General features: G+C 44.9%; 1 protein-coding gene across 6 annotated transcripts in view; it reads right to left on the bottom strand.

Moving 5' to 3' along the window:
• Positions 1–5902: 5902 nt before the first annotated feature.
• Positions 5903–27388, bottom strand: part of LOC118783900 (myocardin-related transcription factor A-like) — a 35870-nt gene continuing 14384 nt past the window's right edge. For 4 of the 6 annotated variants that reach the window (XM_036537837.1, XM_036537868.1, XM_036537859.1 and 1 more), the window contains 16 exons: positions 22868–22933; positions 17624–17679; positions 17369–17444; positions 16822–16971; positions 14730–14896; positions 14212–14313; positions 13689–13927; positions 12708–12876; positions 12145–12555; positions 11252–11953; positions 10743–10940; positions 9305–9421; positions 8961–9104; positions 8627–8722; positions 8122–8182; positions 5903–7914 (listed from right to left, as the gene is read on the bottom strand). In XM_036537837.1, coding sequence (XP_036393730.1) covers positions 7358–7914; positions 8122–8182; positions 8627–8722; positions 8961–9104; positions 9305–9421; positions 10743–10940; positions 11252–11953; positions 12145–12555; positions 12708–12876; positions 13689–13927; positions 14212–14313; positions 14730–14896; positions 16822–16971; positions 17369–17444; positions 17624–17679; positions 22868–22933 — 3311 coding nt within the window. In that variant the 3' untranslated portion in view covers positions 5903–7357. Of the gene's footprint in view, positions 7915–8121; positions 8183–8626; positions 8723–8960; positions 9105–9304; positions 9422–10742; positions 10941–11251; positions 11954–12144; positions 12556–12707; positions 12877–13688; positions 13928–14211; positions 14314–14729; positions 14897–16821; positions 16972–17368; positions 17445–17623; positions 17680–22867; positions 22934–23011; positions 23161–27388 lie in introns of those variants that run through there. The other 2 variants (XM_036537852.1, XM_036537840.1) reach the window with 2 other exon arrangements.

Raw genomic sequence — 27388 nt, 5'->3', positions numbered from 1 at the left:
GTTCAAGTTTATAACGATTATTTATAGGATGAAGAGTGAAGATAATTACTGTAGAGCTTTCAAACATCTCTTTTTAGGAGAAATCTTACTAAGTGTTCTTTGTATACCTTGATAAAAAATAAAAAGTGTCATCTACACGGTGTCTGTGTGTTTATGGGTGTAAATGTTCTCAGGATGTGTCTCTCTGGTTTACATCACTTATGTCTACCTGAAATTAAAGAGACACAGAGGAGCGTGGAGAACTGAGACAAATGGAGATGGTATGGATGGAAGGGGAGAAAGATAAGGAAAGAGAATGATTGACACCAGTGATAAAAGAGAAATAGGAAAAGTCTGACAAGAAAGACTGGAAAAGACATGAGAAAAAAATGCAGTGGATTTAAAAGTGGTGACTGAAAGCAAAATTAGAAAATAGATAAACAAAAAACATAGATTGAGAGTTAAAGTTAGAGCAAAATAAGATGAGCGAAAAGTCCACAGCATTTTGATGCTAATATCGCTAATGGTGCGATCGATCCTGGGATGGATGACAATGTGGTGAGCTCTTGCTGCTGAAACAGAACACATCCATTAAAACCAGACTCTCCTCCCCCCCCACAGCTAGTGACAGCTCTATCAATCTGTACTGTTTCACTCTCTGCTTGCAACAGCTGTCAGAGTGCAGAGAGGGTGGTCTCCAGGCTTCTCTGAGAGCAAAAAGCAATGAGGAGAGAGAAAGAGAAATGGTTATAAGAGAGGAGATGGGATGGGAGAGGCTGAGATTGGGCAGGCGGGGGATAGAAGCAGGATAGAGATGGAGGGGACAAGAAAGAGGTGGGGGGAAAAAGGAAAGAATGATGGAGAAGGAAGGAGAGGGAGAGGAGACGAATGGGGTGTATGCGTGAAAAGAGAGACTGGGAGAGCGGAGAGAGATGGGTAAAAAGGATTGCGCAGTTAAAAGAAAGCGTTTTGAAACCCTAAACTGAAGGGAACTGTGAGCTGTGACTAATTTGGGGCATTTGAAACATCAGGTTTAAAGTGGTTTTGAAACACTCTTCCTGGGGTATTGAAAAATCTCATTAGGTTTTGAAACACAGATGAATACTTGTCCTATCAGGATGATATGTACAATTGCAGAAATACATGGCTTGATGTGTTAATAGCTTTTGGAAGAATGGAGGGATAAGGGGTGGGATGTGCTGGTGGGTTTGTTTAACCGCGAAAAACACACACAGCGTACCAATATGTGTTAGATTGCCTTAAAGCTGTCACTTGAGTGCTTCAAAGCAAATTCAGTGTAAGAATGATATGTTGAATTAACTTGAGGAATTTCAAAGGGAAATTTGCTACACTAACCTTCATTTGTGTCAGTGCCAGCGAATCGCTGACCCGAATGGTCTCGTGCGTCACAACCGCGCAGGCGGATGAGTTGATTTAGGAGCACATTGACAAACTAGCCTACCGCTGTCCATCATCTGACCCTCCACACTCACTGTGTACTTTTTCCAATCCCTGTAAAAGTCCACGGATATGGAAAATCGAGTGAGTGGGGAGTGAGCTTTTGTAACTGCAATTCTCAAAAAGTACGGCAGGTGTTACTCTTGTGACACAAACATTAGGAATCTTGTTTCTTTTGACAGTTTAGCTTGCTGGGGGTGTGTTTTTTTTTTCAAAGAGCTGAAAGAATGCCTCACCAGGGGGGCTCCTGGTGAAAACAGTAGAATTGACAGCTGTCTGTATACTGTTAAATGACAGAATTTGAAAAGTTAAAATAAAACTTCCAGTGAAAGATCCTTCACCCAATGGGAAATTACCCTTCAGACAGCAGCTTCAGTGTCATGCACCTTCTAATGTGTCATCATCAGTGGTGTGACCTGCATGAAACAGGTCATTGGGAGTCTGGTCTGAAAGCTGGAGGAGAAGCTGGGCTGCCTCATAACTTCCATCACTTCCAGTGGAGCACACCTCTGCCAGTGAGTCACTATTCATTGAAGTTCTGAGAGCCATCTATACACAGCTGGATAGGCTGCCTCACTTGCCCTATGAGTGAACTGAAGCACAGCAAATACTGCCGATTCGCGTTAGACCTTGAGCGTGACAGTGCGAGTAAGTATTCACTGCCATGAGAGGGCGGTAAGTCTCACAAGTGTCACTGACCAGCTCTTGTAAGGTAAAAGATGAACATGAAGGGTCTGATATCTGAGACCAGTCCACAGGAGACTGAAGAATCAGTGATACTATAGTACAGGCAACTGATTACATTACATCACTGTCATTTAGCAGATGCTCTTATGCAGAGCGAATATAAGTTACAATTTTGTTGATTTACACAGCTGAACACTTACTAAGGCATCTGTGGTTTACAGTAAGTACCTTACCCAAATGTACAACAACAGCACTGGAGGAATCAAACCAGCAACGTTTCAGTTACGAGCCCTACTCCTTACCACTACACCACACCGCAACCCCAAGAGATGACACAGTGGTGGTACTGGAGGAAGCAATCCGGGTGTGGAGGGTGTATGCACTGGGGGATTGTTGGTCTGTAAGGGGTTGATGTGGCGACCGTGTTGGTGTTGCAGGGCATCAGGGCTGGGGTCTTGCTGGGGGAGGCCTTCCCCGTACTGGCTTTACCCACGAAGTGACACCGCTGAGGGCTGGCTTTCTGTTTCTCAAGGAAAATGGAAAATTAAATCTGAATTTATATCCACCCTCAACCAGCAAAATTTTCTGCAAGTAGTGTATGGCCTGAAATATCTGAGGACTCTGATGGCATCCAGTGGATTTGTCAGTATTAATAAAATCCTAATAAAAAAGCTCTTTATAGATGAAACTTTGTGCATTCAAATGCCATGAATGTCATCTGAGAAATTTCTTTGTTTGTTTTGCTCTGTTTTCTTTGGCTCTGTTTCCTTAGCTTGTCAGGATTTTAAAGTGTGCATTACCTTGTTTTCTCTTTGAATCCCTTTGGATCCCTTTGAATACAAGATGCCATATTTCAACAGCGTTCTCCTGTCAATCAACATTATCCTGTCAATCAGCTTCGCAATATGCCCTAGGATGTAACGTCAGTGTAATTAATTTCCATATTTTGTGCAGATGGACTAGACTGTTTTTGAATCTCTTGTTTTCATTGTAAGTATACAGTATTTTCAACTGATGAGACAGAGCTGTGTAGCTGAAATGATTTCTGTCTAGGTTACACTCACAGAGAGACTATATACTGAAATAGAAAATAACATTTATTTCACTAAACTTGATATTGAATCATAAACAACTTTTCGAGAGTGTCAAATGTTTATTTTTGTCTCAAATCCCTTGCAAAGTCACTACCAGTCCTCAAGGATCATTCATAATAAATAACCTAAAAATGTTTTCAGGGTGTATTGTGGTAGAGTTTCATCACTTTATTAAAGACAACCAAAAATGCTATTAAGTATTATTATAGCAATTACAGCTATAATGCAAGTGGATATTGCATTATCTTTAAAATTAATAGGGGTATTATCTGGACTTAGACGATATAGCTGTGCTACTGCGCAGGACATCACAGCCTTTTTGGCAGGGCAGCCCTTTCCCATACAAGCTACATAAGTTATTCTTCTATCAACTTGATTCTTCTGGAGAACATATATCTGGCTACAACATTATTTCATGATCTATACCACCCTGTTCCCATTCTGTGCACACAGGTGTCCAACCAAGACAAATGGCAGATCCTTAACATACCAGAGGGTTTCCACCAGTGCTTTTTTATGATACAGCCTGAATAATGGGGTTCAGAAACAGCCAAAAACAAAGACTATAATAATAAAAGAGACAACAAGAGAACAGTCAGATAACAAGAGGAAAATGGTGAAGCTGTGACAACAAGGCAACCCTGGCATTGAGAATCCTGCTGTTCTACGGCCACTGGATGCATGAATGAAAACTAGCTCACACAACTGGCCTCCCCCTCCTGAACCTATAGCAGACATCATACAAAGTGACAATCAAACCCGAGGAAAAAAGCAGAGACAACGCAGAGACACGCTAACGGCTTCGGTGTGAGAGGGCTCCTTTGGCACATGGGAGGACACCTCCACGCCCAGTGTCAGCGTCCCGTTCAGCAGGCCAGGGCGCTGTCGCCCCGCACGCCCACAGAGCCCTGAGATCTGTGGCTCCGGGGCTGTTCCAGGCCATTCTGAATCACCCGTCCCTGGCATCGCACATACTTTGAGGGCATGAGAGCGAAGTTGCACCGCAATGAGTCACCCAGTCAAAAATGGTGGGCTGTGATGCTTCGTGGGTCCTTGTGTGTCAGTCGGCTAATCGCTTTGTCACTCAAATTCGTTAGCCAGTCAGGACGGAGATTTGCTTGGAATCTTTTGTCAGTTAATGTAGCATAAGATAGGCAGAAAGAAAGCTCTACTAAAAACAGTTACCCTATAGTGTAGGTGAGCTGATCATCCCATCTCAAACATACATATAATACCTGCATAATGTTTTTCGGCTATGACTCCACATGGTCTAGAGTGAACCAGAGACTGCAGGTGCAGCGATTCTCAGTGACCACATCACCACCTGGTGGCTACAGACTACAGCTACAATCTGAAAAAGCAATAAAGTCCAAAAATCTCCTTCTCTCCACGTTACAGCCTAACAAAGAAGAATTAAAGTCAAAAATGAGAAACACATACCTGAGAAACACAATACTACCCAGGTCCTAAGGAAATTATTTTATATGTTGAGTTGTTCATTTTCTACTCATATCTCTATCTGTATGTATGTATGCATGTATACATATGTATACATACACAAGATTTTAAATTCATATAGTTGAATGGTATGAATAAATGTAATCATGTTTCTGAAAAACGTAAAAAGTGTATTGTGTCTGTGCGCTTTGCCTGTAGTATTAAATCACATTTACATTTATTCATTCCTGCACAATACAAATACAGCACATCACATTCTGCACATTCTGTTCAGCCATCTTACGTACATGTGTATACACATATATATTTGTGCGTGTGTGCGTGTGTGTGTGTGTGTGTGTGTGTGGGGGGGGGGGGTATGTGTATGTGTGTAGTAAACATGGTCATAAATGACCATCACTGTAGGTTCATAAACACAGAGGTGAATATTCCCAGCTCCCAAAAGGACACCCAGGAAATAAACTTTACTGTTTCAGTCCTGGAAATAATTCCTGGACAAAGCGCTTCATTTGCTCTGAGTAGAGGAAACGTTTGTGGAAACACCAGTGTGGCTAATGGTTTAGGCTAATTAAGGATGAAAAATGCTCAATGATAAATTTTAGCTTGCATGGATCACTCTCACTAATTGCCTGAAAGCTCGTTAGTGCCTCGGTGGTTATAATTATGGAGTGATGCTGATTACTGGCGTTTTAAGAGATGGGTCTGATTAATTATCAGGACTTGCCTGCATTCCTCAATGCTAACAAAACATTTCTGACATGAATAACAGCTACACTGAGGTTACATATAAAATTAGAGTAATGCATTGCAGGGTTGGAATGGCAGAGTATGTACAAATGTACGCTGCAATTACCTTACGGATATGGGTAGTGAACACAATGCATTGCTTTGATTCATCAGATCCTGAAATTTGGGGGCTGGGGTGTTCAAATTAGCCAAGGTGGTACTTTACCAAAGTAACAAAATTGTGTAAGGATTCCTCCATTTTGAATCTCACACATCATTACAGTAAATGAAAAATAAAATACAGTGTACAAATAAACGGGAACTATTGCTTGCATGAATTAGTTACTGAAAGGAGAAATTGCATACATTCCATCTCCATCTTCCCAATCTCTCTGTAAAAAAAAAAAAAAAACAAAAATCTCAAATTCTTTTTAATTTTTGAAAGTGTATTTTTTTTCTTTTTTTCTTAATTACAATGTACAAGCATTTCTGCACCCCAACCTATACATTCCCCACCCACTAGTTTATACAATCAGGAAAACTGGATAGACTACATATCCCAAATACAGCATTGCAGAAGGTTCATTTCAAGCAGACAGCCCATCTCATCCCGAAGTTTATCAGACTAGCACCCCAGATTAAGCCCCACTTAAGTGCAGTGTTGAGGAGACGGTTCCTAATACTCCAAATTTCCCTCTTTACACTCTTCCACCACAAGGGGGTGCCAGTGAGTACAAAAATATATATAAATAAATAGACCTGTAATTCCCTGGCTAACAAATTGTGCTCTGACTAAATCAGTGCCAGTGTGACACAAGCATAAGGGAAACTGTGAAGAGTGATGCTGGAGGTGAAAGGGTGTTGACATGCTTTCAGCATCACTCCTTTCCTCTCCTCCTGGTGCTGGACTTCTGGGGACCCAAATATGTGTTCAGCTCAGTGTAAAACAACTAAATGTGTTTTCCACTGCTTGTAGTTGCCTTTGTTGCTCACCAAGGGTTCACCCAACATATCCATGTCAGCAGTGTGCATCTGCATACATCGATACATTCAGGATACGGGATACAGGATACATTCTCTACTGTAGCTAAATACAATGCAATGCAATGCAAATGACTAGACTCCGCTGGGCTCGGCGGACCTCATAATGTGTTAGGAAGGTAGTGACAAAGGTTTTCATAACCCAACAAAGCATCACACACCATTGGTCAATAACTCAGTACAACAACAATGGTGTACTGCTGAATTCTTTCTGAATGAGGGTATTACCAGATAATATAAAATAAACATATGTCTCATGTGTTTTACAGTGAATAAAGTGGGTATATATCACAGTGTGGCTTCTAGAGACATTTAAAAAAAAAAAGAGACCTCCGGTCTCTGTACTGGGTACTGATACAGTACAATCCTGTATAGTGATTGAAAGAGGGTTCTAATATTCAGTGCCATATGGACACAGAGGCAAAGGGACAGTATGATAGACCACCCCTCCTCTCTGTGTAGTGTAAGGTTACATGATTGGATTCAGTGCAATATGTGCGCAATATCAAGGGGGTGGATAAATCTCTGTGAGCTTGTCTGAGGAAGCTGATAAACGAATGTATGTATCTGTCTGAGAGGAGTCCGAGTGTTTCTAGGCTATAAATGAGAAAGCAGGTTTGTGAGAGATTCTGTACTGTACATAACAAAGCTTGTCTGTGTGAGACCCTGTGCATGCCTAAGCGTGCCTGTGAAAAAATGCCTGTGCATGTCAAAGCGTGCCTGTGAAAAAATGCCTGTGGATTACAGATGACGGTGTATCTGTCAGAAAACCAGTATGTGAGTGCGTCTGTGAGAGACAGTCTGTATACAACCTAGTGTATCTGTAACTTTAGACTGAGCGGCTGCATGTAAGAGAGTGTGTCTGGGAGAGACTGTACATGACTGAGTGTGTCTGTGAGAGAGTACAAAGCTGCCTACAAGCAGGACTCCCACTGGAGCTGCAGGTCAGAGCTGTCCAAAAAGTCTGCTGAAAAAATGCTGGGGGGCATGTGAGAGCCGAGGGGGGTAAGTCCTGTCTCCCCGCCGCTACCTCCGCCCATGGTGATGTCCAGCCAGTCCATGCTGTCAAGAGCAGGATCACCGAAATCCAGTCCTGGGTGGTGGGGGGTTAAACCCAAATCACTGGTGTCCATAGGAGAAGGGGGATGGTCCAAGATACTAGAAGTGCTCAGCATTTGGCTGTGGAGATCGTCAATCAAAGTCAGAGGCCCATCAGGCTCCACCCCTATGAGCGGTGTGCCCGTGGTGCTCTCCAGGAAGTCCTCCAGACGGCCACTTCCTGTGCTTGATCCACCACCTTCTCTGCTGGGCCTTGTCTGAACTTCCTCTGCAAGTTGCTGGGTGGTCACAGGTTCACGAGGGGTTGAGGGTGAGGGGTGGTTTGGAGAGGGGGCAGGGGAGGTTGGTGGGGTGTTAGGGCGAAGGTGTGACAGGGAGGGGTCAGGATCTGCTTTGAGGCCAGTTGAAATTTCTGGAGAAAAAAACAGGAGGTTGCACAGAAAAATACTGCACACAATGTCACTCTTGACTAAAAGCAGTACGCTCCTAAATATTAACAACAGATTTGTACTGTGAGAAAACACTGTCTTTTTGCTGCAAAACAATCAGAGCTGTATCTCTGATTACTGATGGGTATCACAACAACTCTGTGATGGAAACCTCAGTCTAGTCATCTTACCTGCACTCTGCATCAGAATGTCAAACAGATCATCCATGGGCTGGCTACAGGACCCATTCCCCTGCAGAATTTAACAGACATTTGTAAATTACCCACAACCAAAGCATGCTACTAACACATCACATGGACCTGTGAGCTTGATAAAATCCCACATTGAGGTCAACCCGAGTTTTTCCTGAAGGTGCTTCACACTGACATGGAAAGTGACTGACAGAGAAGAATACTGCACCAGGAGTAAAGACAAAATGGAGTGAGCATGTCAGGGAAGACAGACGGACCCAGAGGGACTTTGAGGAGAAAGAATGGACAGTGAGTAACCGAAAGAGAGGAGAAAATGAACCAATAGTGACTGTGAGAAAAGAGAGAATGAACAGATAATGACCATGAGAGAAGAGAGGATGGACTGTAAATGAAATGAAAACAGACTTAGGGGGTATGGGGGGACTATGGGAGAATAGAGAGAAACACAGAGAAGTGATCCTACTGGATGCACACAGCCTTATACCTTGCCACACTGCTTGGAGCATGAGGTCTGGGGGCTGGGGGTTGGGGAGAGAGGTCTGAACAGCGTGTGCTGGTCAACACTTGAACGCACTTTCCCCTAAACAAGAGGTAGAGAAATAACCTTACAAACTTACAGTACATACAGACACACAAAATTAACAAATGAGTCCTCAAACACATTCAGTTAAAGGTAAATCCACATGCACACTAAAGATCTACAGAATGTGTCACTGTACTTAATGCACACTCAGAAACACAGTTCTCTTGTGCTGGAAGTCACTCTGGATAAGAGCGTCTGCTAAATGAATGCAATGTAATGTAATGTAATAATTTACCATCAGTTTGTGCGTGGGAGAGGAGGGGGTGTGGTCTCCCGATGTGTCGTCACTGAGAAAGAAAGGCTGGAGACTGGGCGGGGCAGAGAGGGAGCATCCCTCCTGCAAGCTGCTGGTCAACACTTGTGGTGCTGCTTTTTGACCCTGACAGAAACAGAGAGAAAAAGCTTAGGCACATGCACTTATTTGTAATATCACATTGCTGGTGCAACTCTTAAAAATCCTAGCCATGTGTGAACAGAAGCCTTCCAGTCACAAAATGATAACTGATATCACCACCATTGCTCTAATGTTAGGTGTAGTCTCATTGCCATTACATTTCTTGTGCAGCATCCTGATCCCACCTTTTTGACCGTCTGGGCGATGACACCTGGTTGCAGGTGCTGTTCTGATTGGGTGTCGGTGCTGGCCAGCTGAGATGTGGACTGCACAGGGATCTTGCCGGGAGTGGAGTGCATTCTCTGAGAAAGTGAAAGAATGAATAATGAGCAATCAGGGACTTGAGGGAACAAAAGATGATATTGCCTGTGAGTGAATAAGCACATTAGTATAAATACTGTACTCTGTGAAGCAAGCACTTGCAGTGGTGAATTCCTACTGGTACATTTACATATTTTGTAGTCATTTAGCAGCAGCTGTTATCCAGAAGGAACTTACAAAATTGCAAAAAAAAAAATGGCTAAGCTAAGAGCAGAGACGATACTAAATCACCTGTGCCCTGAACCCGACAGTATGAGTCATTACATTATTGACATTATCCAGAGTGACTTAGACAGGTTACAATTTTATACAGCTGTATACTTACTGAGGCAAGTACCTTGGTCAAGGGTACAGTAGCAGTGTCCCAGTGGGGAATCGAAAGTGCAACCTTTCAGTTATGAGCCCTGCTCCTTACCACTATGCTACACTACTGCTCTAGTCATTACTTAACATACCACATTCTGTTGAGTGCCAAAGTTGGTCCAAGAGGAAGTTCGAGGATTTAGCAACTGTGTTTGAGGATACAGTATGAATGCTCAGACTTCAGTGTTAGTTGAACAAAAGTGCAGTCTGAACAGATGAGTTTTCAGTCTGCAGTGGAAGATGGGCAGTGATTTGGTTGTTCTGAGTGTTTAGGGGAACTCATTCTTTACCAGGGGGCCAAAACCCTTTCGGAAAAGAATGGCAAACAGAATGATGCTCCAACCCTTCCGACCCCTGTAAGCTCAGACTCTCAACAGCCATAAACCTAAAGCTACCAGATTCAATAATCCCTGACTACTGCTGGCACTAAAATACATATGCCAACTCAAATAGTCTGTTCAAACAGAAAGATTTAATAGCACTGAGGCAATATACTAGGACTTGGTACAGATTAACTGTCGTTTTGTGGCTGTGTAACCGCTTACTCTCAGTAATTTTCTTCAATTCCTAAATTTTCCTGCCATCCATTCAGAACACTTTACACCATGGCAACTGAATTTCAAATGTACTGCATGCAAAAGATTCTAAATGAAGTCAAGGAGCACTCTCTGGTATTGGAGTATAATAAACTGCAGTAGTAGGGGATTTTATGTGGGAAAACTATAGTTTGCTTGCTGGTTGATTTTATACTCTGAAATCGTGACAAGTTAATTAAAACAACACACACTGCTCACCATCTTAAAAGGTCTTTAACAATATGTTGTATAAGCAATTGTTAATAATGGTAAAGTGTACCTTGACTGGACTGCCTTACTTCCAACCCTGCTTTATTGCTTTGCAAAATTAAGCTTAAAATGCTGTGCTTCATAACGACATTACCTGTAGTGTAATTCGAGTACTACATTTTCCCTGCTGGGAGCCATTAAGCTGGCCTTCTGCACTGTGATTGGTCACTGCAATCAGGTAGCGGTTGCCATTGCTGTCTGTCAACAGGGTTGGCGTCGGGTGTGTCTTGAGGAGGTCCAATGAGAAAGAGGGGGAGGAGCCAGACTGTGAATTGAGGAACATGGGGGAAGTCTGGTAAAGGGAAGTAGTATTAAGCAAGAGACTGACACAGAGTGACACAAAAAAGTGCAATTCAAGGAGGAGCAACAGCAGCTTATGTTGAGTAATCCATAAACATCAATACAAATGTATTCAGCTATCATATAATGTAACATGTATGGTATGTGACAGACAAAAAGGACCATTCTTCAAGCTTGACAACATCAACATGCCTGCTTATAACACTGCTTAATGGCAACAGAACTGAAACATGAAGCATGAGCATTGTGGGCACATTTCATAGTGTATTTAGGGTCACAGAGTGCAAGTGCAACATGCCTCACCTGCAGTGACTGCACCTGTGTCTGCTTCTGCGTCTTCTCCCGCCTTTCTGGGTGCGACAGTATCTGGTTCTGCTGATTCTGCAGCAGTCGCTGCTGTGCTTGCATTACCTGCGGCTGCAGGTCCTGCTCCTCTGGTTTTTGCTGCTCCTGCTCTGCCTGCATTTGCTGCTGAATTTGCAGCTCTGTGTTCTGCCCTGACTGTGCCTTTGGCCACACCTCTTCTCCTTCCCCCTCACTCAGCTCCTCCCTTTCTTCCTCGACCTCCTCTTTGACCACCGTTCCGAAGGCATCTCCATCTGTGACGCTGGGAGAGAGGACTGCAGAGTCCATTTGGCTCTCGGAGGGCTCGTCTTTCACCCCCGTGTCCTTTTCCGGGTTCCTCAGCACCTCCGAAATGTCCCCCCCTCCGAGCTTGCCCTGTTCCAGCTGCGACCTCAGGGTCTCCACCAGCTTCTGCTTCTGCCTCAGCATGCGGGTCAGCGCCTCGATCTGCTTGTCCTTCTCCTGCAGCATCTGGTCTTTGTCCAGGGACGTTGCAGTGGCCGCCCCAGAGCCAATCACAGAGAGCAGCCTGGCCTCCTGCCTCTGAGCCGCCGTCTGTGGAGCATGCTGGGAGAAGCGGCAGGTGACCAGTGTCTGACTTCCGTTCTCCTCTTTCAGCGGCGAAGGGTGGAGGTTTAGCTGGGTGAGGGGAGAGCTGACCTGTTGGAGGAGACGGAGAGGGTCAAGACACAGGGCCATTTGAAAATGGTTTAAGGCAAAGGCAACTGCACAAAAAAGGCGGTCAAAATGAAAGGCTATGCATTCTGTGGTTAGGACTATGCATCACTGGTATTCCTGCTTAAAGCTTATAAAATATCATCTATTCTTTCAGTAGTGGCAAAGGCACCTACCATTTCCCCAAACACATCTCCATTACAGCTGGTCTCATCTGGGCTCATCCCACCCACCGAGCGATCAGAAGGGGTAGGTGATACAGGCGGTGAGGAACCTGTGCTGCCAAAGTGCATTATGGGAAGTTTAGTTCCAGTCTGGGCTCCACCAGTCATGAAGGGGGTGCTTGCTGCCATTCTACTGCCCTCCCCTGATTGGGAAATAACAATAGCCCCTCCCTGGGTAGGGGAGGAGCCTGCATGCTGGGTTGACTGATGCTGTTGAGGTGGCTTGTTCTTCAAGCTGCCACTCCCTGCTGCCCCTCCACCCCCAATCTGCTCCTGGTAGTGCTTCAGCCTCTCTATGAGGTCAATCTTGGTGCCCGACACGGGCAAGCCCCGTAGTTTGAGCTCATATTTCAGCTCAGTCACCTGGAGGCAGAACAGCAATGTGAACGTCAGTTTCTCTTTTGTCAGTCTAACAAGTGAAATTCCTGAAAAATCATTTATCATAATCGCCTTTTATTTAACTGTACAAAACATGACTTATATCTACAAAGTGTGTGGCTATTGGTTTAGCTTACCTTGAAGTCATCCAGGTTAGGAGGCAAAGTTCCTGGTTTTGTTCCTCCAATAGAAAGATGACTTTGACGATTTAGCCCATTTTGATTGGACGAGGACTGGGTTGAGGTGGTCCCATTCCGAGATGGGGAATGGCCACTACCCGAGGAAGGTTGCTGATCTGCTGAGGACCTGAAAAGGGAGAGACGACAAAAGATATCAAGTAATGCTCAATGACAGTCAAAGATATTGGACTCTGGATATACCCAACTAAGACCCCTTTAGGCTGAGTAAACACTGTATTGTAGTTCTGTACAGCTTGTACAGGGCTGTATGATGTGGTCACAGATATTTTATATTACGTCCACATATTTTCCTGTTGACTTCATTCCATTATTCCTTGTCATTGAGGCTGCTGGTGACAGGAGATTTCAGTACTGTTAGCATTACTATGCAATCTAATAGATGTTCAGCTTAGACCTTCTAAGAATGCCCATAACAAAGGCAGAAAATGGTAATACACATCAACAGTGGCAATGAAAGACCTCTCAATGTGATGCACACGCAGCTGACTGGACAAAATTATTGAGTTTCTGTGGTGGGGGACATGCATACAAAGGCAGACAATGGGCGGGGCAGGCAGTATGCTGTGCTGGCTATATACTCACTTGGGTGGGGCAGGCAGGATGGTGTGGTAGTTATATACTCACTTGGGTGGGGCAGGCAGCATGCTGCGCTGGTTATATACTCACATGGGCGGGGCAGGCAGGGTGGTGTGGTAGTTATATACTCACTTGGGCGGGACAGGCAGGATGGTGTGGTAGTTATATACTCACTTGGGCGGGGCAGGCAGGATGGTGTGGTAGTTATATACTCACTTGGGCTGGGCATACAGGATGGTGTGATAGTTATATACTCACTTGGGCGGGGCAGGCAGGATGGTGTGGTAGTTATATACTCACTTGGGCTGGGCATACAGGATGGTGTGGTAGTTATATACTCACTTGGGTGGGGCGGGCAGGATGGTGTGGTAGTTGTAGTGCTGCTGCTGCTGGTTGATGATCTGGAGCTGCAGGAAAAGCTGTTGCTGGTGCAGGATCTTGGCGTAGGAGGAGTCAAGCTGTGGGGGCGGCTCTCTCTCTGCCTTCTGGTCGGGGGGGATGTACTGGTGGTACTTGAGCTTCTTCACCTTGGGCTTACTCTCCTTGGGCTTCTTGGAGCGTCGTTCAGAAGTGGACTTAGACTGGAGGGAGAAAGAAATGAGAGAGGGAGAAATAAATAGTTAAATGCATAGCGAGGCTTGGATACTAACACAGCTCAGACTGAGGGAAGATTCACAAAGATTAGCTGAGACAAACTGAGGATGGACAGTTAGAGAATGGAGACACTTTAAATTCGGAGTAATAAAGGGATACAATCAAACAGAGAGAGGCACATTAACCACTAACACAGCAATGCAAACAAGGAGAGAAAAATACAGACACCTAGGAGTGAATTAATAAAGTGTATATAACAGCTGTCACTCACCCTGATCATTGGGGGTCGAGCCCCCCCAGGTGTGGCTGTCCCATTGGTCAGCTTCTGTGGTGGGGACACATCAGAGATGGGGAGTGGAAGTGTAGGTGGGGCCTTATGGAGGAAATGCACAATTCCAACTGGTTAGGCTGTGTAGCAAAGGGAGGCCGGGTGGGGTGACTGCTCTCGCCCTTTGCTACAGGCTGATTAATGAATATATGTAAGAGTATGTATCTGTGTGAGTGAGTATGTGTGTGCGACACTATCAGTATTCTGAAATAAGGCAACTGCAGTGCAAAAGTAGCCCAGCTGAGTGGATGGAACAGACATTACAATCCTTACACTGACCCTGTGCAGCTGTGTGACAAAGTGTGACAAAATAACAACAGAGGCAGAGTTGTGCATGACTCAACAAAGTGAGAGAGATCAGGCACTTTAGTGTGGGACACGCTGGGCCTGCAGGTGGAATGTGTCGCTGATAAATGTGTGTAAAGGCGGTGACTGGAGGTGAGGATAGGGGGTGCGTGTACCTGTGTTGGGGAGGTGTTGTTGCTGTGACCAAATATGTCTGGGGGCGAAGGCAGGGAGGCAAGGCCCGGGGACGAATCGTGACAGGCAGGCTGGTCTGGAGAGAGGGCATCGCTGCTGTCCTCGTCGGGTGAAGAGCTCTCCCCGGCCCCCTTCGGAAACTCTGTCTCTGAGAGAGACAGACAAGGACACCTGCGTTGGCACCCTGTGCGTGATGAGGCTGTATTATTGTTACCATCTTATCACCTGGAGAGAGGGAGCCTGCTGTGAACAGACATTATTATGCTTATATTACCTACAACAGCATGTTTGAGGACACTGTGAGGGGACAGCGTGAGCATAATGGAGGTTCATCATTAGTGCACAGTGAGCACCTCATTTCATTAGATGATGACATGATTGGCACTTAGCAGATGCTTTTATCCAGAGCCTAACACAGGCTACAGTTTTTACATGTTATCCATTTATATAGCTTGATATTTACTGAGGAAATTGTGGGTTAAGTACCTTGCCCAAAGGCACAGCAGCAGTGCCACAGAGGGGAATTGAACCGGCTACCTTTCGATTACAAGCCCTACTCCCTGTCTCATGTCTCATGCCTCATGTTGATTTTACATTTACATTTATTTATTTAGCAGACGCTTTTATCCAAAGCGACTTACAAAAGTGCATACAGTAGGTACAGCGACAGTACGGGGACAGGATGTGTACAGTTCCACAATGAGACAGTTCTCAGCTGAGAGCAAGGTCTGTTTGAGGACGCAGTACTATCAGATTTGTACAATTACAGCCTATAGGGTTGCCTATTTGGTTGATCAGCTGATCAACCAAATTTCATTTCTTATATGACACTACTGTGAGTTATTTACATTGTGCAACACAAAGGTAATTAACCATGAAAAGATGATGATTACTACCCTAACCATATTAAATGACAGAAGCCTGTTTAAAGTTGCGATAAATTTTGATAATCTTTGTTAAACTGTTTAGTTCTTTAAAGCAATAAGATGACTTCCCACACAACCCATGTACATGAAGTGTAGGGGTCAGAAATTATTAATGTAGGACAGTAAAATGAAAACAATTATGATTTTGGATAAGTAATACTTATGAATTGTATTTATAAATTCAATTTAAACCTCCATTCAATGATCTTTAAGTGTTTTAAATGCAAGGACAGTGACTTTTCTCAACTACAACCAATGTGTATTACCCATCTGGGAGATGTATGGAAGCCATTTTTCACCACACACTCAACATTCAGCACACACCAGTGAGGAGTGGGGAGGAATTTAACCTGTCAGATTATTAAATGGTCAGACTGAGAGAGCCAGGTGAAGAATTTAGCCTGCACACTGTCTCTCAGCAATGCCATGGGGATCTTTCAGGACCACAGTGAATCACAGTTTAGCTCTCATCCAAAAGACTCCAACCCTTAAGTGTCCCTGGACACTACACGGTTGCGCTGGATTTCTACTTGCTGTAGAGGTGAAGACTAATGGTCCTACCATACAACTTCCAGCATCCTGGTACTAACCATGTACCAACTCAGCACAGGCCTGCTTAGCTGCAGTCACTGGGCAGAGAGAGGCTACAGGATGCTACATGCTATGCCATCAGTATAGCAGAATGTCCTGTATGACCGAGAGAATCCCTGGAGGGCATGTGAATGTGCTGTTTACTCTCAACGGTTACCCTGGATTAACTGCTTAACCGCTTATTTATATTCACAAATGCAGGTTTCTCAAAAGTACCCAATGACCAGTTTTTCCTGTTACTCACAAAGTCAGTCCCTTCTCTTTCACAAACATAAAAATAAGAAACCTGCAGCGTAGCATAGTGGTAAGGAGCAGGACTTGTTGCCAAAAGGTTGCTGGCTCGATTTCCCGATGGGGCACTGCTGTTATACCCTTGCGCAAAGTACTTAACCCAGAATTGCCTTAGCAAATATCCAGCTGTATAAATGGATAACATGTAAAAATTATAACCTATGTAAGTCGCTCTGGATAAGAGTGTCTGCTAAATTACATAATGTAATGTAATATATGCGTGTGACACTGTGATTCAGATCACTGATCTCAGAGCAGTGGCTACCTATGAGGCTGCAGTGGACCGGCAGGATGTTCTTGTGGATCAGCTCCATGGGGCCGGGTCTGTGGGAGATCTTGTCGTTAAGGTTGTCCGCCAGGCGGGCCCGCTTCAGCTTCAGCTGCTTGGCCTGGAGCGAGGGCTCTGCAGACGTCTCTGCAAAGACACACAGTCAACGGGGTTTTAGCGGCAGCCATGGAAGCGCAGTCAGCTGACCACCCGACTCCTGAGTCATAGCGTTTAAAGAAACGCAAATGGTGTAAACCACAGCAGTGAAGAAACAGACAGCATGGACACTGTGACACACCGTAATGTTATGAGTATTAAAGTGGACAATTCACAAAAAATAGCATGTTGACATTAAGCAGCTGTCTCACATTACATGCACTTAGACACTTTCATGCAGAGTGCGTCTAGCAAGCTCCAGAAACACACAAATGCTTAAAAACTTAAAATTTTAAAAAGTGGTGCAACTCCTGAATATGTGCTTTCACTCTGACTGCAGATGTAGTTCAGTGTTGCTGTGGTAGGGGGCGTACTTCCTGCCACTGACCTTCCAGGATGTGCATCCTCACCAGCTCTGATCTCTCTGGCCGACTTCTGATCTTCCGCTTCAGGTAGTCCTCAGTCTGTAGAGTGAAAAGAAATTGGGGGAGGTGGTTATTGAATGGTGTGACAAGCAAAGTAAAGCATTTTGTGAGCTGTTGACAGGAGAGACTAAATTTGGGAGAGAGGAGGAGAGTGACGCAACTAAATTGACCTCCTGGGGTGCTTCAGGGACCCTGAAAGGGAGAGGGGAAAGACTCACCCGTGCTCGCTCGAGACTCCTTCTCTGTTCGTGAAAGGCAGCAGGACTTTTCAGCGCTACAAAGAGAGAGGGAGAAGTTAACCCAGACAGACTGACACATTTGTTTACCAGCAGCTCATCAACGCCCACAGTGAGACGAGATCATGGGGAACAAACGGTCAAAGCAGAACTTTCTTTATGACCCGGAGAGCACAGGAGTTATTATCTACCGTCTTAATCTTTGCTCTGCATGTCAATGTTCTGTTGAGTGAAGCTGCTGGAAAGAAGCTTCGGGACTGCTAGCTATTGGATATATGGAGGGCTGAGGCCGACGTGTCAGCTGCAGTACAACTGCAAGACAGACATGGCTGCTTCCTGGATCCTTGAAACACCAGCCAAAAGTGAGATCCACAGAGGATATAGAGTGATACGAAGCCAATGGTACAATTTCTAGAATGCAATTACAATGCCTGGTGAGCCGTTTAACTGAGGGCTCCACTCACATGCATCACTCATTCAGTTTCACCGGAGCTTAGAGTCACTCTGTCCTGGAGGGGGTTCCATCTGAGGAATTCACAGGTGGGGGAGTGTGCCCCAGACATCTCTAACCTACTTCCAAACCCAGTGTCTTTCTCTTCCTGTGTTCTAAATTACGGAAAGGTCATAAACGTCACTGCCCGTTTCTTTTCCTATCAAAAATAGGAAGAGCAAAATTTGACCTTCCAATATACTTCCTCAGCTACATGACACGGCATGCCGTCTGAAAGAGCACACACCCAAGCTCTTCTCCCATGGCTGTTTCAATCCACCTCTCGACTTATGAAAGTCGCTCTGCGCTCGGTTCTGGTTTACTGTGGCAGTTGGAGTGATGTAACGCCATGAATTGGGAAACAAGTGACGAAATCACTAGTGTGTTGGAATCTGGTCTTTCAGAATGCCCAGCTTTGTGACTTTATCTGCCTTGAGGGCAGCAAAGCAAAGTTGCTGTTGGGATCCTGTTCTTTTGACCATGGAGCTCCGAGTTCAAATCCTGGGCAGGGCACTGCTATTGCACCATTCAGCATGATGCCTAATACAGATAAGGCATGTGGAAACATTCCGACACTGACACATGAATGCACCACTTCAAATGCATCAGTCCCCATTCTGAACCATTTGAAACACAACATGTACAGTGGTGCAAAACCTCTGCTGGTTTTTGCAGCAAGATTAGAATTTGTGTCACACATTTATGCCAAAAATGCATTTTTGCCAAAAATGTACACCAAAGATGCATGTAGATTAAAACATTTAGACGCATTAATTACGATTCTAAATATTTTCTGATAATGTCTTCCATGCAAAAACAAATGCAACCACTTAGCCACTCAGGTTATGGTGCTGTAATGCACTGTGCTCCGAAACAATGCACATGCATGCATAACACAGACACACAAACAACAGTGTCCACAGCAGCTCTGTGTGTGTGTGTGTGTGTGTGTGTGTGTGTGTGTGTGTGTGTGTGTGTGTGTGTGTATGTGTGTGTGTGTGTGTGTGTGTGTGTGTGTGTGTGTGTATGTGTGTGTGTGTGTGTGTGTGTGTGTGTGTGTGTGTGTGTTTGTGTGTTTGTGTGTGTGTGTGTGTGTGTGTGTTCGTGTGTGTGTTCGTGTGTGTGTGTGTGTGTACTTCTCGAGTCCACTTCACTGTAATGAGTAGGAGGACAGAAAATGAGGAACCGACCCCTCACCTGATCCCTCTGTTCCTCCTGCTCTCCCCTTCCCCTCGATGGTGATCACTATGAGGCGGCTCTGATAGCGTAAACATATGGGAACCCACAGACACCACCGTCACACGGTCTCTGCACCAGCATCCTGCACTGAAGCTGCAGGTCTACAAGAGGAGCTTTGGTGAACCACCCTCCTCTGGGATGTGCCTGGAGGTTCACATTAAAATAGAGCTGTGAGGTCCTGAGTGGCTCAGTTGTCCAGGCGCTCATATTGAGTGCAGACTAAGCTCTATTTCCTGGGTTCACCACAAGCTATGCCATCAGCCTGGTAATGACCAGATGCCCACAGCGGTGGCTCAAACTGACTCCATTCAGCTGGGGACAGGGGTGGGTAGGTCAGCAAGGATTCCCTTGTCACACCACTTCTTTCCCCCCTGTGATTAATCTTGTGCCTACAAGTTGCTCAGATGATGTCAGCTGAGTGATGAGCACCCATTGCACTGTGGGACTTTTAGTAAGAGTTTGGAATTTCCCGTGTGAGTATGATGGAGGATTGCATTTGTCTCGCGACGTGGCCCGTCCACGAGTTTGGCGCGTCGAGACGGGTCTAAATTTCCATTAGTCGATTCCAAAAAGCGTTGCACAAATGAGGGGAAAGCATTGAAAAGAGAGCTTTGACTATGCAGTTTGTAAGTGCATGATGAAAGCTGGATAAGTCACAGGTCAGCTAATGGATTTATACAAGGAGGTCTGAGCTACTCATTCACTTGAAGTGGACATTCCACCACTAATGCCAAATCTAACTGACTCCTGCAGTTCACTGCTCGTGTCTTGTGCTGTCCAGGGAACTCTTCCTTGTTTCACATCCTGTATTGGATTGCATGAGCTCCGTACTGCCTCTGCGCAAACCAGCAACATTATACAACATCCCTGGCGTGTCTAATTAAGATCCACTATTCACTGTCTAATTAAATGTCCACCCTGTTTCCATCACCACATATGCTATTATCACAGTGATAACCCACGTTATTGTATGCACATAACAGCATAGTAGTCAGTGGTGCTACCATATGACTGGTCCACAATCATTGCCTGCAGGTCAGCAAGGTTAACAATGTATTTTGACTTTCACAAGAGATAGTTTAGATTTCACAAAACTCTTGAATCCCTGTCAAATGAGAACAATGGCATGGGAGTTTATGCGAAGTCCCCACTGAGCACTTGTGTGCATGCGTGCGTATGTGTGTGCATTGCGCTATGAATTTTATCAGAACATCTACATACCACATAAATGGAAATGTGTGGCCCAGATCAGAATGGCCCGTGAGAAGGCTCAGACTCTACGCTTGGGTATCACCCAGCCCACTTAACACAACTTAACACAAAATCTCAGCGTGACACTGATGCACTTTCACACTGTGAGCAGATGGATGCTCTTTGCACTGTGACCATTGCAAGGATTGTGCATTTATTGATTAACAAACTGGAAAGCTGGTGGATGCTGTTAGTGGAACGGTCGGCGATATCTGATGCTCAAAAAGGTCCTCTAAAATATAAGGTCTAAGGACCAAAAAGAGAAAAAGGCACCTGAAGTTTTACAACTGAATCCCAGGGAAGTGTGGGAATCATTCACCATAGGCATTTCTTCACATGGCTGGCGCACTCTAACTCCATACAGTTACAAAGTCTGTTTGTGTGCTGCCTTTCAGGGCGGTTAGCATCACCACTGCCCTCAAAAGGCACGGATTTCAAAATGTATGAATAAATTTCCTCCTTCTTCTGTGCCCCCACTCATCATGGAGGGACAGCGGATACACCTCAGGCAGAGTGTTGTGTAAGACACGCGCCTGTTGGCAGGCTTTGGTTCACAGCTGCAACAAGCAGTGGGCTGAATGGACACTGGGACCTTCAGCTTGTGGAGGCCTACAGTACTACTGACAGGGAAGGGAGCCTCAGATTCTCTGGCTGTGTGTGGCTATGTCATTGGAAGGGGAATGAACTGAGGAGTTGGAGAAGGACAATTGTGTGGATATTCTGTGCGTGGAATGGCAATGGTGCTTCCTCCCTCTTGAGACTGACTTTCAGATGGACATAAAAAGACAGGAAGTGGAAGCAAAACAGGAAGCTGGCTCACCTGAGAAGAAATGGAACCATCACCGAATATGTGTACAACCTTTCTAGCAGCCAAACCAGGCCGCTGGAAGCACCGGGTGACAGTGAATGCGACTCTGCAGTGACAGCTCTGTGATCTCCCTTCACTTCCTTCTCTTTCCTGCCGGCGCCCCACTTTCCTCCACTCAAACATGGTGAGGTTGCAGATCGGCAGTGTGGTTAGTGTGGGTGAAATCTCACAGATTTAGCCCGATTTCCAGGCTGTTGTGCAAGTCTAGCAAAAAACAGGACGCGAAGTTCTGTTATGACTGCAACTGTTCTGACTTGCTGTGTGCATGAGGCTGCCATACGTTTAGCAAGAGACAATGTTGCCAAATGCAGGCCAAATGCACATACATGTACAAGAGGCAACAAGCCGGCACACACCCTCACTACACACTTGCTGCACACCAAATACACAGTATATTAGCCACTCAACCGCCACTAGTAATGACTCCCCTACAAAACAGCGACTTCATAACCAGTAACAAGCTGTTACGATGTGCCCGAGTTAGCCCTTATTTCCTAGTCTCCAAGGAAACCAGCAGCTTAAAGAATACAGTCCATGACACTGCTTTATTAACTGAAGAGGTGCTGCCCCATTCAGATTGATGGAGGGCTTGAAACTGACTGCAGCACTGAAGTTAGGCCTCACACTGAGTGTGGTCTCCACATCACAGCGTTTCTCACTACCACAACTGTAACAAAGATCACCTTTGTCAGAAAGCCACTTCTTAGAGTCTCACGGGGGCACAGCAGTAATCTGTTTTTAAAATAAATACCCAGGTGACGAGTGACAAGATTGCACGCACAAACAAAAGCTGATCTGAAGACGAACACAGTTTCAGTTTGTGTAAGCAGCCATTACCGACAAAAAACACATTTCAAGTCAGCATATTTGAATTACACTGAACATGCCCCTTGTGTTCTTGCATGGGGTTGCGGGTCTCTAAAGAAGGAGTAGGGTTTTGACAAAAAAACGACAGCTTGGAATTATTCTTAATTTAACAAATAACAGAAATTGTTTTTTTTTCTACTTGCAACCACAAAAGTCTTTTTAAATTAAGTCTGAATGGAAAGAGTGAACAGATCCGCCCACAACAGAACTGGTCACGTCACCAATCCGCTTCCATGACATGAGATTCAAAAATGATTGGACGGACCACAGCTCTACTTCCTAATGCACATAAGTGAAAACTGCCATCTAGGCCGACACAGCGTCCTCACCGCATTTCAGTAATATTTATCATCACAGCAAAACTGAGATGCAAAACATTATGGCACAACAACTGCATGGGCTACCGTGGCAGGGGTGTGTGCACTGCAGACTATACACCACTGGCCTCATTTACTGTGCTGGACACTGATCCAGGATCAGGGGAGGATAAAACAGAATTAAGGTGACTTACGTGGCATGATCCCTTGGCTGACCAGTTCTTCCCGGGTTCGTCTTTGCTGAAGTTTGAGCTGGAGGACTGCATGGGTGAAGAGGAGAAGAGTCACTGACAGGGAGGGAGTGAGCGTGGAAGAAGTCTAAAAAAAAAAAAACGTACCTAGAAATGTAATAAAAAAAGACTTGTAATTGTTGGCCCCCCTTATATCTAATCTACCTCAACACGTAAAAATTACATGAAGAAGCCACAACTAAACAAAGACTGCCTGCTCTCTGCTGCTTGTGCGTCCATCACTCTTTTTTTGATGAGTGTAAGAGGCTATCAGAGACAGGCAGGGGAAACTGGGGGTGGGGTGGTGTCACACATTTCCCGTTTCTTCATTTTCTTAATGCCGTCTTACGCTACTGTGCAACTGTCTCCACAGAGAGAGAGAGAGAGAGTGAAAAAGAGAGAGAGAATAGAAACAGGCTGGCGGAGATACTTCCGCATTATACTGTGAAACACACTCGTCATCCCCTGAATAGGAAGACAGAGTAGATGGTTTGAAACAGGAACTTTCAGAATGAATCTAAAAAATTTCAAAAGTTCAGTTTGTTTTGCAGTGGAATCTTACAGGTTTGCGAGGCTGTGAGAGACAGGTTACAGCCGGCCGGTGTGAGTGAGATCAATGTGACCACTCTCTGTACCGCTGGTAGAGCTGGGGAGATCGGAATCTGACACTTCTTTTTAGCGCATCATTTTCACCGCAAGTGTGCATTCACCCCGTACTTAAAAATAAGCTGTCTCACAGTGTTAACACAGCTGATGGTGAAATCACACGTAGAGTATGAGATGGTGGAAAAAACAATACAATTTTATTTTTTAGATTTTTTAAAATTAATTGTCGTGTTCTTCAATGTTGGTTGACAGTTAAGAGAAGGCTACGCATTACTTTGAATCTAAGCATTTATCGTGGTATTAGTTTAAACAGTGCTGTTCCTGCAAGGATATCCTACCTGTAAATCAGTATTCAAACACAGCTGGGTACCGAAAAACTGGTGCCCGTGCTTGTGAGGGCAGGAACGATCCCAGCCCCAATACTTAAAAGCACTGCAAAATATGACTGAATAAAACAATGCTTGCACTGTCTACAGCTAATAATTTGCACAGCACGTGTCCTTGTGTTGGGCTGTGTGGAGGCATACTGCCCTCGTACAGGGTACATAATGCAGTGGGGTGCTCTGAGGGTTGTCTGAGGGCCGATACCTGTGCGGGGGTCTATGCGACTCATTCAAGCACACCAGCATGTGCAGAGCACAGGCTAGGCATGCTTTTGTTCTTATTGAAATTGTTGTGCAAGCACACACTTTAAAAAAAAACGACAAAAAAATGTCTGCTTGCATCTATACGCCATGTTTCTACAAATACAGACATACATTATATTTGTGTTTTTTTTTTTTTTTAAATAACATGCAGTACACGCTGTCATGTGTTTCTGCACAACAAAGGGGAAACCGAGAAGCTCAGAGGCCTAGCCTGCTGATTCTGTATGTCAGATGTCTTCCTCCTTCTCTCTCCATGGGGGTTTGACAGCTCTGACCAGCTTCCTCACACTTCTGAACGCGCAAACACTTCTCCCCTTGAGTCATACTTTGTTGATCAGTTCTGTAAACGAAGCCCCGCAGCGGCCCACCTCCAGTCCTTAACAGAGGCAGCTCTGGGCTGCTGAGCTGCATCAGCACTGATGTCATTGGTGCTAAGGTGCTGGGTGCTGACTTTAGGCAGCTGTTGCCGTCGACATTTTCTGGGAATTGTGACATTGCAGAATAACCAGAACACCCCCCCCCCCCCATTCAGAGACACACACAAATGATATCTCTCTCTCTCTCTCTCACACACACACACACACAACCTCATGTGTTCCATGAAATGCAAAACATCATGTCCACCCAACAGGGCCACACAAGGCAATGACAGACATGATAAGGCATTAGACAACCTGGAGTAACTTAATTCAAATCTGTCGCAATAGGAAATCTGGACAAATTTGCATTTAGGGGGAAAAAGGGTGTGGCAAAGTTTGTTTGACCCAAAATCGACTGGTGTATAAGGGTATGTACGAAGCCTAAAAGAATCATCTGAACTGTATTACCTATTGGTGGACCAGGTGACACAGAAGAAGAAAGTGGGTGAGAGATATCGTATTACCTGAACTACAGAAACCGTGAAAAGACAAAGGTAAACTGGAGGCTGTTGATTTTTAATTTGGTATTGGACAGGAGCATGTGCAGTGTGGGTCCCACCTTCCTCCAGACAACAGGCAATGTTTCTGATGGTCCAATCTCAGTACTTGCTTCTGCAGACTGCCCTTGATTGGTGGAGGCTCCAGGAGGGAGTGCTCAATATGAAAGCATGGGTTCATGTCCAACACTAAAAAATGTGTTGGAGATCCCATAGAGGTTAAATCTACGTGTGATGGGAAAAGAGTCTTCCGACACTGTTCAACCCACTCAATAAATGATAACTTTGCAAGGTCATGACAATGTCCTGTTTTTAGTATTTTTTTTTGTATTTTAGTAGTTTTTAGTGTGCAAGCTGTGTGCATGGGCCTTGCACTAAACAGCAAAAAAAAAAAAACTCTTCAAGAGGACAATGTTTGAAAACCTTCTACATACTGAATATGGACCTGAAATACCCTCTCTTTCTCTGCTTTACTCTTTTTGTCTTCCTATAGCGATAAGGTGAGATAGGAAGCTTCTCACAATCAGTTGACGTGACGCGATAATTCCAAAACCAAGGTGAAACCAAGACAAAAGTGATATTGCAAGCTATAACTGCTGGGTGCTCTTCTGCTCAGCTATTAATATAGTCACTCATTCAGAGCCCCCGTGACACACACACACACACACACACACACACACACACACATATACACACAGACACAAGCTGTCCTATACGTCCTGGTATATCTGATCACTTACAACTGGAGTTTATCAGCCTGCATGTGTAAATGACTCAATGAAGACATTTCTGAAATTAAAAAAATTAAAAGCGGTGGTCCTATTTACTACCATGGCAAACTGCTGCCCAAACTGCAGCCATCCACAGGAGGACAGCACAGCACTAATCTCCCTGCTGTGACCCAGAAAGAACACTGGTGCAGTGCACAGCAGCAAAAGAGTCCATGTTATTGCACTGGGGAGAGCCACTGAGAAACAGGTACCTGGGTTTCCTCCGTGTCACTTAAGAACTGGGGTAAACAAATCATTAATCGACCAGAACGCACTCTCTTCCCCCTGCCTGTGTGTGACTCTGCCAGAACACTGGAAAAGCCTCGGCTCCCCTAGGGTCCTCTCTGAGTTTTTAATAGCAGAGCCAGCTGGCTGAAAGATCTGTAGCCACTTCCAGATCACCTCTACACACACTCCCTCAGAGATGTTTCTACACTAAGGCTCGCATAAACACAGTGACTCACACACAGTCTCACTCACACAAACACACACACACAATATGAAACGTTATATGCTGTATCTCTACATCACTCCAAATAAAAATAGTTTAAAAGTGTCTGCACTGCTCCAGGCAAGTATAATCCATACTTTTATAGGCTATAAATACCAAATGTCGGTGTGAGAACAAACATATTCCGACATAGCGTATATCATTGTAATTGTCATATCAATAATGACCACCAGAGGGTAGCCAGAGACACATAGTGCACAGATTTACATGTAAAGAGTTCTTTATACATTTAACAATACAACTGTGTGAACAGCCTCTTTAGATTTGTATTCCACCCACACAATACTTATATTTAATCATCAACCCCCGGAGATAAAAACCTTTCCAAGTTCCTTGTTATAGTTAAAAAAAATATTTCGAGGATCATCAGCTCTGCCACAGAAAGGCTGCAGTTTAGCATGTATCCAACCCTGTTTAAACCCTCACTAAATCCCAGTTTTGAGGGTTAGCTGAGGAACGTGGTGAAGATCAGTGGACCTCCAGAACCAGGGCTGACTAAGGCTCTAGTGGGGTCCCCTGAACTGCACAACAGAATCTCCAAACAGGTTGCTTTCTCAGGACAAATGGACATATTGTTCTCGGCAGATTTATGTATGACTGTATGCTGTGCATCCGGGGGGGGTGGGCTTCTTTGTGTCGAGCATAACTAGCTGCAAGAACAGAGACAGACAGTCTGGAAGCCCCCAGCAGCGATTCTCATCTTGAGCATGGCCTGCTGTGCTGCATTTGACTCCAATTGTGTGCCACAGGAAACGGGGGCTTGCTCTCGTCAAACACACAGCGGCAGCAAAAACAGGACTGAAGTCCACCTGTCCCCACCTCACCGCTGATCACGTGACACCAACTCTGAGATGATCCCCCCCTTTACTGCCGAATCTGACAACTGGACTTTACCAGCGATAGTGATTACGAGGGTTACTATCACAACAATGCTTTTATGGCAGCTTTCGATTAGAGCTGTGCCCTTAAGTAGCATGCACACCCACACACACATACACAGAATGCGGTAATGCAGAATTGCCATGGATACCATGG

This window comes from Megalops cyprinoides, chromosome 1 (assembly GCF_013368585.1).
Source record: "Megalops cyprinoides isolate fMegCyp1 chromosome 1, fMegCyp1.pri, whole genome shotgun sequence".
Taxonomy (NCBI): Eukaryota; Metazoa; Chordata; class Actinopteri; order Elopiformes; family Megalopidae; genus Megalops; species Megalops cyprinoides.
Note: the sequence above shows the minus strand (reverse complement) of the source record. Positions and strands in the feature narration are given on the sequence as shown.